This window comes from Oryx dammah, unplaced genomic scaffold (assembly GCF_014754425.2).
Source record: "Oryx dammah isolate SB20612 unplaced genomic scaffold, SCBI_Odam_1.1 HiC_scaffold_17, whole genome shotgun sequence".
NCBI lineage: Eukaryota > Metazoa > Chordata > Mammalia > Artiodactyla > Bovidae > Oryx > Oryx dammah.
Window position 1 is genome coordinate 75,826,698 of NW_024070201.1, and position 13,321 is coordinate 75,840,018.

General features: G+C 36.3%; 1 protein-coding gene across 1 annotated transcript; it reads left to right on the forward strand.

The window, feature by feature from the left end:
• Positions 1–433: 433 nt before the first annotated feature.
• On the forward strand, positions 434–1,349 carry LOC120876987 (olfactory receptor 4A47-like). The gene is given in 2 exon segments (XM_040259297.1): positions 434–618; positions 620–1,349. Coding segments are annotated over 2 exon segments (915 nt in total).
• Positions 1,350–13,321: the final 11,972 nt, after the last annotated feature.

The following is a 13,321-nucleotide window of genomic DNA, read 5'->3' on the forward strand; positions in this document are numbered from 1 at the left end:
AATATTCTTCCAACCTTAGAATGAAGAAGTGTACTTCCTTTATGAAATGGATAGCAAATATAAAGTAAATCTTGCTTTACCTTTTTATTAAACTTTTAATCAATTTTTTAACTTTTAATAGATATTAGCTATATGTATAATAATTAGCTTCCAGATGGAAAGCTAACAGTGACACCTAATTTTTTTAATGATGTATCCTTTTCCCACAAATGTCTCTAATTAATTGCCTCTCCATTAGTGTACAAGATTTTGAGTTTAAGGATGTTTTAATAAGCCTTGATCATATTAGTAATACCTGAAAATATAAGAAGCATACTGCTCATTTGTTGAATGAATGAACAAATTATCATAAGACATCAGAATGTCAGTCATAATAATTATATTTATAGGAAATGTTGTCCTGAACTCTGAAATAAAAGATGCAGAAAGACCCATGGAACAAAGGAGCAATGTAACTGAGTTTGTGCTCTTGGGGCTCACTCAGAGCCCCCAGGGTCAGAAAATACTCTTTGTCATCCTCTTGCTCATCTACACGGTGACCATGGTGGGCAATCTCCTCATTGTCCTGACTGTGGTGGTCAGCCCAACCCTGGATGCCCCTATGTACTTCTTTCTTGGAAACATCATTTATGGATGCTGTTTATTCTACTACAGTCACCCCAAATATGATTACAGACTTATTCTATGTGAGAAAAACCATTTCATTCCAAGCTTGCATGATCCAACTTTTTACAGAGCACTTATTTGGTGGTGCTGAGATTTTACTCCTGGTTGTCATGGCCTATGACCGCTACGTGGCCATCTGCAAACCTTTGCATTATATGACAATCATGAATCAATGGATATGTATTCTGTTACTGCTGTTAGCCTGGGCTGGTGGGTTTTTACATGCAATCACTCATATTCTCTTTGTTTACAACCTTCCCTTGTGTGGTCCCAATGTCATTGACCACTTCGCATGTGACATGTACCCCTTGTTAAAACTGGCCTGCACTGACATCCGTATTATCGGCTTCACAGTGCTGGCTAATGACGGGGCCATCTGTGTGGTCATCTTCACACTGTTACTCATCTCCTATGGGGTCATCCTGCGCTCCCTGAAGAATCTTAGTCAGGAAGGGAGGCACAAAGCCTTGTCCACCTGTGGCTCTCACATCACTGTGGTGGTCCTCTTCTTTGTGCCCTGTATTTTTCTGTATGTGAGACCTCCTTCCACTTTACTCATTGATAAATACTTGGCTGTGTTTTACATCATTGTCACTCCTATGTTGAACCCTCTAATCTATACTCTGAGAAGCAGTGAGATGCAAAATGCCATGAAAAAGCTCTGGATCAGAAGAAGAAAATGAGGCCATAGGGAACTATGTCACCCATTTTCAATGAAAAATTGCTCTTCTCAAGAAAGCAATGTGTGATTTTTTAACTGTAGTATCTCCTTAGGCTAAATAACTTGGATATGATGAAAAAGATCTCTTATTGAATAATTTGAGTGGTCAAAATATACTTTAATATTTTCAGAATTTCCTAGTTCAAAATATATATTTGTTTGAAATGCATTTTAATGATTTCCATGATTTCTTGGGGGAAGTACATATAGTTTTGGGGCATAAAATGTCTCTTTGAGACTATAGATTTATGTTCTATATGATGAGTTAAGCTATATAGTTAACACTGTTAATTTATTAGATTAGGGGAAATTTTTACCATATTTCTCTCTAAAATAATGCAATATTTTTTAGAATTAATAGGGTTTATTATGTTACAGATTTCAGAAAGAAATAACTAAAAATATAAATTACTCTACACACAAACACACTTATTAATATTTGAAGTATAGGTACAACTTTTCTATCTGCAAGATACTTTATACATCATTTTGTTTCTATTGCTTAACATCTTAAGATTGAAGAAAAATATTTCAAAGATTTAAATTTAATAACAAGGCCATGTTAATAAAAATAATCTAAAGGAATGAAATTTTATGTAGAATAAAACCAAATCTTAATTTTCCAATTGTTATAATTATGAGTGTTTTAAAATAAATGTGCTATTTAAATATTTTTTTGCTTTTATATTTCTATTACCATATCACTTTTGAAAAATTCCATTTCCTTCAAGTGATTTCATACACTTTAACCACTTAAAAAAATAACTTTTAACAACACTTTATGAGAGTGAAAGTCATGTCTGACTCTTTCTGATCCCATGGTATGTAGTCCATGGAATTCTCCAGGCCTGAATACTGGAATGGGTAGCTGTTCCCTTCTCCAGCAGATCTTTCCAACTCAGGAATCAAACCCAGATCTTTCCCGCATTACAGACAGATTCTTTACCAGCTGAGCCACCAGAAAAGTCCAAAAACACTTTATATTTTAATCCATCTAGAATTTATTTTCATTTGTCATGGGCAAACATGTAAGTCTATTTTCCCTAAAGAGGTAAAATAGTCTGCCAACATAATGATTCATTTCACATAGCTTGAAAAGTTTTTACTTAGTAGTTCATGTTTTAAACCATCTAAGATGTTCAATTCTGGGGCACTTTCTCCTCTATCCATCTCCTCTCTCACATTTCCCTTATCCCCTAAACTTTAGGGTCATTTTGTAAAGTTTGAAAAATTCCATAAAAACATATTTAGCATGTCATTGCTAAATATGGTTAGGCTCTCCCTTCTCTAGGTGATCTTCCTGACCCTGGGATCGAACCCAGTTCTCCCGGATTGCAGGTGAATTCTTTACCAGCTGGGCCACAAGGGAAGCCAAAGGATACTGGAGTGGGTAGCCTATCCCTTCTCTAGGGAATCTTCCTGACCCAGGAATTGAACTGGGGTCTCCTACATTGCAGGCAGATTCTTTACCAACTGGAAGTCCAGCATGTCATAGCACAACATAATTATTCTGAAGAAACTGGCATGTTGTAGTATTTTGTTTTCCTATCTAGAATAAATACATATCGTGAAGGATTAAATGATAGCTCAAGAAAAGTTGTAATCATCTCCTAAAATTGAAGACAAATCTTGCTTTTTGGCTTCCTTTTTGAAAAAGAGAATTCTTTATATACATTTGATTCATGTTTTCAATCAACTGTTGGTCAGAGAGGTCTTAGTGTCTTTTGCTGGCCTGAACTAAAGCACAAGTTTCAAAGCCATGGACATATGTCTGTATCCAAACATTCATACACAAGTGCGTATGCTTCTACACACTCAGATCTGTATCCAACCTCATGTGATTGTGACCACTTGTATATACATATTCAATATTATATACTCTGTATTGAATTGCATGTATTCATCTATATGTCAAAATGATCAGGCATGTATAAAACAATACATTGATGAGTACTTGATTATCAGTAAGGATCAATTTGTTTATGTATATGTTTTTGATATAATCACACACAGGCATGCATCTTTCCATTCACTGCCCTGTATCTGATCATATAACTTTAGGCAGAATGTGTCTGAATGATTCTTTTATTCCACGTGGCATGAATCAAGGTCATTCTTTGGTAATCAGCATATTGCTGGGCTTTTAAGGAGGGTCCAAGATGGCTGCACTTGCATGAATGGTGCCTTGGTAGGGATGGCTATAAGAGGGGGCCCTTGGGGTCTTTTTCCTTTTCCGTGTAGATACAGGGCTTTGTAGACAGTGTCTTACAAGTGAGGTTGCCAACTTGTAAAAAAGTCTTCTCAGGACTCTCAGAGGGTGAAGGTAAAAACTTTCATGTTAGTTAAGTCTCATCTCATCATATCAGCCTGAAGTCCCAGATCTCAAGTTCTAAATCCAGACTGCTTCCACATGTTGCAGTAAACAATCAACAAAATGAAAAGGCAACCTGAAGAATTAGAGAAAATATTTGCAAATTACATATTCATAAGGAGTTAATATTTAAAATATATAAGGAATTTCTACAACTGAAAAACATAAAAACAAATAACTTGATTTAAAAATGAGAAAGGAACTGAATAGTGAAAATATAGGAATGGCCACAGGAACATGAGAAGGTGCTTGACATAACTAGTCATCAGAGAAATGCAACTCGTAACAAAAAAAGAGATTGCCTTTGATCTGTTAGGATGGCCATATGAGATCTATGTGAGACAAAAAAGTTTGGTGAGGATGTAGAGAAAAATGGAACTATACTATTAATGGGAATATAATTTTTTCAGTCACTACAGTGAACATTAGGGAGATTTCTCAAGCAATTTAAAAAAAACCATTGTATTATGCAATCTTGCTTTTGTGTATATATTCAAGAATATGAAATCAGGAATCTGAAGGGTCATCTCAACTCCCATGCTCATTGCAGCATTTTTCACAATAGCCAAGATCTGGAAACAACCAAATGTGCATTGACAGATGAATGGATAAAATAAATATGAGATATATATATATATATATATATATGTGTGTGTGTGTGTGTGTGTGTGTATACATATTCCTGTATATATATATATAATGGACTTTGAAATCCTGAAATTATGGCAGAAAGTTAAGAGGAACTAAAAAGCCTCTTGATGAAAGTGAAAGAAGAGAGTGAAATAGTTGGCCTAAAGCTCAACATTCAGAAAACGAAGATCATGGGATCTTGTCCCATCGCTTCATGGGAAATAGATGGGGAAACAGTGGAAACAGTGGCAGATTTTATTTTTGGGGGCTCCAAAATCACTGCAGATGGTGATTGCAGCCATGAAATTAAAAGACGCTTACTCCTTGGAAGAAAAGTTATGACCAACCTAGATAGCATATTCAAAAGCAGAGACATTACTTTGCTGACTAAGGTCAGTCTAGTCAAGGCTATGGTTTTTCCAGTGGTCATGTATGGATTTGAGAGTTGGACTGTGAAGAAGGCTGAGCACCGAAGAACTGATGCTTTTGAACTGTGGTGTTGGAGAAGAATCTTGAGTCCCTTGGACTGCAAGATCCAACCAGTCCATTCTGAGGGAGATCAGCCCTGGGATTTCTTTGGAAGGAATGACGCTAAAGCTGAAACTCCAGTACTTTGGCCACCTCATGCGAAGAGTTGACTCACTGGAAACGACTCTGATGCTGGGAGGGATTGGGGACAGGAGGAGAAGGGGACGACAGAGGATGAGATGGCTGGATGGCATCATGGACTCGATGGACGTGAGTCTGAGTGAACTCCGGGAGTTGGTGATGGACAGGGAGGCCTGGCGTGCTGTGATTCATGGGGTCACAAAGAGTCAGACACCACTGAGTGACTGAACTGAACTGAAAGGAACTTTAATGGCACTATGCCAAGTAAAGTACTCTGTGATCTCACTTATACGTGAAATTAAAAAAAAAAAAACCTCAGATGCAGAGAGAAGAATATTGATTGCCAAGGGCTGGAGGATGAGGGTTAATAAATGTCATTCAGTTCAGTTCAGTTTCTTTGCAACTTCATGAACCGCAGCATGCCAGGCCTCCTTGTCCATCACCAACTCCAGGAGTTTACCCAAACTCATGTCCATTGAGTTGGGTAATGCTATCCAACAATCTCACCCTGTCATCCCCATCACCTCCTGCCCTCAATCTTTGCCAGCATCAGGGTCTTTTCAAATGAGTCAGCTCTTTGCATTAGGGGTGTAAAGTATTGGAGTTTCAGCTTCAGGATCAGTTTTTTTTTTTTTTTTTAATTTTAATTTTGCTTTACAATACTGTATTGGTTTTTGCCATACATTCACATGAATCAGCCACTGGTGTACCTGAGTTCCCAATCCTGAACACCCCTCCCATGTCCCACCCCATATCATCTCTCTGGATTATCCCTGTGCACCAGCCCCAAGCATCCTGTATCCTGTATTGAACATAGACTGGCAGTTCGTTTCTTACCTGATAGTATACATGTTTCAATGCCATTCTCCCAAATCATCCCACCCTCGCCTTCTCCCACAGAGTCCAAAAGACTGTTCTATAAATCTGTGTCTCTTTTGCTGTCTCGCATACAGGGTTATCATTACCATCTTTCTAAATTCCATATATATGTATTAGTATACTGTATTGGTGTTTTTCTTTCTGGCTTACTTCACTCTGTATAATCGGCTCCAGTTTCATCCACCTCATTAGAAGTGATTCAAATGCGTTCTTTTTAATGGCTGAGTAATACTCCATTGTGTATATGTACCACAGTTTTCTTATCCATTCATCTGCTGATGGACATCTAGGTTGTTTCCATGTCCTGGCTATTATAAACAGTGCTGCGATGAACACTGGGGTACATGTGTCTCTTTCAATTCTGGTTTCCTTGGTGTGTATGCCCAGCAGTGGGATTGCTGGGTCATAAGGCAGTTCTATTTCTGGTTTTTTAAGAATCTCCACACTGTTCTCCATAGTGGCTGTACTAGTTTGCATTCCCACCAACAGTGTAAGAGGGTTCCCTTTTCTCCACACCCTCTCAAGCATTTATTGCTTGTAGACTTTTGGATTGCAGGCATTCTGATTGGTGTGAAATGGTAACTCATTGTGGTTTTGATTTGCATTTCTCTGATAATGAGTGATGTTGAGCATCTTTTCATGTGTTTGTTAGCCATCCATATGTCTTCTTTGGAGAAATGTCTATTTAGTTCTTTGGCCCATTTTTTGATTGAGTCGTTTATTTTTCTGGAATTGAGCTGCATGAGTTGCTTGTATATTTTTGAGATTAGTTGTTTGTCAGTTGCTTCATTTGCTATTATTTTCTGCCATTGAGAAAGCTGTCTTTTCACTTTGCTTATAGTTTCCTTTGTTGTGTAGAAGCTTTTAATTTTAATTAGATCCCATTTGTTTATTTTTGCTTTTATTTCCAATATTCTGGGAGGTGGATCATAGAGGATCCTGCTGTGATTTATATTGGAGAGTGTTTTGCCTATGTTCTCCTTTAGGAGTTTTATAGTTTCTGGTCTTACGTTTAGATCTTTAATCCATTTTGAGTTTATTTTTGCGTATGGTGTTAGGAAGTGATCTAGTTTCATTCTTTTACAAGTGGTTGACCAGTGATGAACATAGATGCAAAAATACTTAACAAAATTCTAGCAATCAGAATCCAACAACACATTAAAAAGATCATACACCATGACCAAGTGAGCTTTATCCCAGGGATGCAAGGATTCTTCAATATCTGCAACTCAATCAATGTAATTCACCACATTAACAAATTGAAAAATAAAAGCCATATGATTATCTCAATAGATGCAGAGAAGGCCTTTGACAAAATTCAACATCCATTTATGATAAAAACTCTCCAGAAAGTAGGAATAGAAGGAACATACCTCAACATAATAACAGCTATATATGACAAACCCACAGCAAACATTATCCTCAAGGGAGAAAAATTGAAAGCATTTCCCCTAAAGTCAGTAACAAGACAAGGGTGCCCACTTTCACCGCTACTATTCAACATAGTTCTGGAAGTTCTGGCCACAGCAATCAGAGCAGAAAAAGAAACAAAAGTAATCCAAATTGGAAAAGAAGTAAAACTCTCACTGTTTGCAGATGACATGATCCTCTACATAGAAAACCCTAAAGACTCCACCAGAAAATTACTAGAGCTAATCAATGAATAAGTTGCAGGATATAGAATCAACACACAGAAATCCCTTGCATTCCTATACACTAATAATGAGAAAGTAGAAAAAGAAATTAAGGAAACAATTCCATTCACCATTGCAATGAAAAGAATAAAACACTTAGGAATATACCTACCTAAAGAAATTAAAGACCTATATATAGAAAATTATAAAACACTGATGAAAGAAATCAAAGAGGACATTAATAGATGGAGAAATATACCATGTTCATGTATCAGAAGAATCAATATAGTGAAAATGAGTATACTACTCAAAGCAGTCTACAGATTCAATGCAATCCCTATCAAGCTACCAGCGGTATTTTTCACAGAGCTAGAACAAATAATTTCACAATTTGTATGGAAATACAAAAAACCTTGAAAAGCCAAAGCAATCTTGAGAAAGAAGAATGGAACTGGAGGAATCAACCTGCCTGACTTCAGGCTCTCCTACAAAGCCACAAGACAGTATGGTACTGACCCAAAGACAGAAATATAGATCAATGGAACAAAATAGAAAGCTCAGAGATAAATCCACACACCTATGGACACCTCATCTTCGACAAAGGAGGCAAGAATATACAATGGATTAAAGACAATCTCTTTAACAAGTGGTGCTGGGAAAACTGGTCAGCATAAGTTCTTCCAATGAACAGCCAGGACTGATCTCCTTTAGGATGGACTGGTTGGATCTCCTTGCAGTCCAAGGGAATCTCAAGGGTCTTCTCCAACACCACAGTTCAAAAGCATCAGTTCTTCAGCACTCAGCTTTCTTCACAGTCCAACTCTCACATCCATACATGATCCCTGGAAAAACCGTAGCCTTGACTAGACGGACTTTGTTGGCAAAGTAATGTCTCTGCTTTTGAATATGCTGTCTAGGTTGGTCATAACTTTTCTCCCAAGGAGTAAGTGTCTTTTAATTCCATGGCTGCAGTCATCATCTGCAGTGATTTTGGAGCCCCCCAAAATAAAGTCAGCTACTGTTTCCACTGTTTCCCCGTTCTTTTGTTATGAAGTGATGGCATCAGATGCCATGATCTTCGTTTTCTGAATATTGCACTTTCAGCCAACTTTTTCACTCTCCTCTTTCACTTTCATCAAGAGGCTCTTTAGTTCTTCTTCACTTTCTGCCATAAGGGTGATGTCATCTGCATATCTGAGGTTATTGATATTTCTCCTGGCAATCTTGATTCCAGCTTGTGGTTCCTCCAGCCCAGCGTTTCTCATGATACTCTGCATATAAATTAAGTAAGCAGGGTGACAATATACAGCCTTGACGTACTCCTTTTCCTATTCGGAACCAGTCTGTTGTTCCATGTCCAGTTCTAACTGCTGCTTCCTGACTTGCGTATAGGTTTCTCAAGAGGCAGGTCAGGTGGTCTAGTATTCCCATCTCTTTCAGAATTTTCCACAGTTTATTGTGATCCACACAGTCAAAGACTTTGGTATAGTCAATAAAGCAGAAATAGATTTTTTTTCCCTAAAACTCTTAGAATGTTATTAAACAGGAGTGCAATTTCAGATGAGAAATGATCCAATATGAAGATTTCATTTCTATCATGATCTCTATATTTTCATATTTGATCATTAGAGAGCCCTTCCCATACCTCTCACCTGACACTAACAGCAGCTCTGGAAGGTAGGCATTATGATGTTTATTCCCATTTCACAGATGTAGAAAAATGAGATTCAAAAAGTTCAATATCTACCCAGTATAATAGACAGACCTGGTATTCAGATCTTCATTCTTTTAACTCGAAATTTGATACTCATTCAAATATTTCAAAGGATATCAGAAAAAAGACAGTATTTATCAGAACCTCTCTTTTTTTTACTAACTGAATATTTTTCTGTTACAATTACACAGTTATATAGTGTGTTTGGGTACATAAGCATTCAGTTCTAAGAAAACTGTGTGACCTACTAACATCTAGAATGATATGGAATATAAAACAGAAAGGAGATGTTTGCCAGTAATCTCTTGGTACATACCTGATATATCTAATATGTAAAATTATATTGAATTTCTTTTTCTGTTGAGTAAAATCTATTAGTAATTAAAAAGTTAATTGTACTATTTTTAACTTATGTGAAGTGTTCTCAAATTATCACAAAATACAATAAAATTAAGATGCAGTACTCTAATTTTACAGAAAAATGGAAGCTCAGAAAGGATAAATAATTGGATCATAGAACATATAAGTTGGCTTTGAGCCCAATACTTTTATTCTACGACCTGTGTTTTTTTCATTGTATCTAATTTCTTGGGGTTAGTGTTTGATTATGATTTGCTATATAATTTCTTTTTTACATACCATACAGATTGACACTACATTAGTTTAGCTATTATTAGTAGAAATTAAATACAGGTGATTTTCAAAAGCACACAGTAAAATGTATCCATAAAGCAATTTCAGCATTAGAATTTGAAAACTGAAATAGGAGATTATTTATAAGAAACATCAAAAAAAAAAAAAAAAGAAAAGAAAGAAAAGAAACAGGATACATTATTCCACAGTTAAAGAAAGTACTTCTCAGCTGAACAACTTACCTAACTTATAAGACTTTGCTGTGAATTAATTTTGACTCTTTTTAAAAATGAGGTATGACGTGAATCCACCACAGGTGTACATGTGCTCCCCATCCTGAACCCCCCTCCCACCTCCTTTCCCATCCCATCTGTTTGGGTCACCACAGTGCACCAGTATATGGCAAAACCACTACAATATAAGTAATTAGCCTCCAATTAAAATAAATAAATTTATATTAAAAAATAAAAATGAAGTATGTTGGGGTGTTTAACACTGTCCTGGATTCTCTGAGATTGTCCTCATTTATTTTAATTCGTTTTTCTTTTTTTCCTCTCTGATTCATTTATTTCTACCATTCTATCTTCTACTTCACTAATCCTATCTTCTGCCTCTGTTATTCTACTATTTGTTGCCTCCATAGTGTTTTTTATCTCACTTATTGCATTATTCATTATATATTGACTAATATAAAAAATGAAGTATGTTACCCAAATTCAAATGTGTATATATGCCACAAATGTGTTTATAGTTTCTTCTTTTGACAGAGACATCCAGTCTCCCACTTCATGGGTACCATATATTCTATTGAAAAAATCAGTAGACTCAATGATGTCACAATATTTAGCAAGCATATTTTTGTTAGGAAAACATACTGAGTAAGAAAACTAGTTTCAGAATCAGGAGACATGAGTTTTGTTTCACATTATTGCATTCTAAAATCTTAAGTAGTTTCCCTCTATCTAAAAGTAGTTTACTCTGGGAAATTGGAAGTTTTGTCCAAGTTCTTTGATTTTGCCCAAACTGTTATGTTTATTGATATAAATATTGTCATATTTGCTTCTACTTCAATTTGAAGGAACATTGAAAGATTTACGAGACCACAGCCTAGAACGTTTCAATTTATGGTAAACAACCTAGATGTCCTTCTGGGATCAAAGGATTTTGGTTTGGGCTAATACCATGGGGTCACAAAGAGTCAGATATGACTTAGTGACTGAACAGCAACAATATAACCTGAGCTCTGTCTTGAGTGCTTTAGTGTTTTGAGAACATGTTTCTCTATCTACTGAAATGCATGAAGTTGCCCATAAGATTATTCTGGCAGGTATTGGGTTTTGTAAAATTAGTCCCTGAAACTATCAAACATCAAAACATACCTCAACTATTTTCTGATGAACTATGATATGATCCATATATAACATTTTATGTTTTCATTCTAGTTTGCCCTTCAAGTTTGAGAACTGGTGTTGCTGTCTCTCCAGGGTTTTAAAACACTGTTTTTTGGATTTGTATTCTGGAAATAAACTTTTCTGGTATAGCTCCAATAACTCTTCTTTTGAAAAATTATTTCCATGGGCAATCTTCACTGATTTAGACCTAATTCCACGTGCCTCAGATGGTAAAGAATCTGCTGGCAATGTGGGAGAACTGAGTTTGATCCCTGTGTCAGGAAGATCCCGTGGAAAAGGGAATGGTAACCCACTTCAGTATTTTTGCCTGGAGAATTCCATAAACAGTGCAACCTGGGGACTACAGTTCATGAGGTTGTAAAGAATCAGACATGCCTGAGCACCTAACACTTTCACTTTCCACTCTCTTTCCCTTTTATGCTTCTCTAGGGCTTTTGGAGCTGGGCTAAACAGATGTAGGGGTTCTAAGGTAATCTCTTTGCCCAGTATGTTAGCTATTTAAGTGGAATCTGGGTGACCCCTTAATGGACCATAGTGAGTAGATTTCAGTCTATTATGAGGTTCAGAATGATGACTTTTTCAGTACATGCTAATTCTCTAATCTCAATCTTTAATGTCAGAGCTGAAAGAAGAGTTCAAGATACTTTCATAATATTTCAGCAAAATCCATATTTATCATAGTTCTTTAGATAGGTTCAAATCCTCACTCAAACTTTTTGGCATCTGGCTTCACAAATATAATTGCAGAACTATAATAATAAAATGTCCAGCCAACCTATTAACAGGTTTAGTCGTGTGGTTTCAGTTTTCTTAATCACTTTTCCTTCAGGATGCATGTGGCTCACAGTGATTATATTCTCTGGAACCCACTCACAGTTATGTCCAGTTTATGTTTCTCTTTAAAGAAAGCATATTTGAATATCTTGAGTAAGTGTAGATATATATATATAGGAATATCGATACATTGAATTTGGTTGAATCAAATTCAATTTATTTACAAAATAATTTCAAACTTCATTATTTATTTATTTTTGTAGATAATTGCAAAGGGTCTTAAAGTTGGTGGTAGCATAAACATGTCATGCCTGTTTAGCTGTAAAACATAATTTAAAGACAAAAGCCCAGACCCAGGATTTAATGATGTGATTCTTCACTTTCCCTTGGTAAATGGTGTTCCTATTCACTTTTTCATGCTTCCTTGTTATAAACTGTGAATGTCGTTGCCCATTTTTAATATTCCATAAAGATATTATAAGACTAAATTTAAATGTAAAATGCATTTTGCCATTTTTTAATATAACTGAAGAATGGAATTTTATCATTAATATGTTACTCTAATTACAGAACCGGCACAATAAAAAGCACTTTGAGGAAGTACTATAAACTTTTTCTGTTATAAGTGCTAATATTACAAAGGGGTGGAGAAGGCAATGGCACCCCACTCCAGTACTCTTGCCTGGAAAATCCCATGGATGGAGGAGCCTGGAAGGCTGCAGTCCATGAGGTCGCTGAGGGTTGGACACGACTGAGTGACTTCACTTTCACTTTTCACTTTCATGCATTGGAGAAGGAAATGGCAACCCACTCCAGTATTCTTGCCTGGAGAATCCCAGGGACGGGGGAGCCTGGTGGGCTGCCGTCTATGGGGTCGCACAGAGTCAGACATGACTAAAGTGACTTAGCATTACAAAGGAGTTCATAATTATCACTTAACATACATATGGAAACAATATTTATAAATTGTGATTAACATGAACAGTAGATCAATTAAAAATAAAATATCATAATAAAAATTAAAAATAAAACACACATCTAAGTCTTAAACTTATATGGTATCAAATATTCAGACTCCATATTTAAGCTCATTTATTATCAAATATCCAGTTTATGGCTTCCCAGATGACCCAGTGGTAAAGAATTTGCCTGACAATGAAGGAGATGCAAGCGATACAGTTTTGATCCCTGCAGGCTATAGTCCATGGGGATCACAAAGAGTCGGACACCACTGAACACACACACACACACACACACACACACACACACACACACACA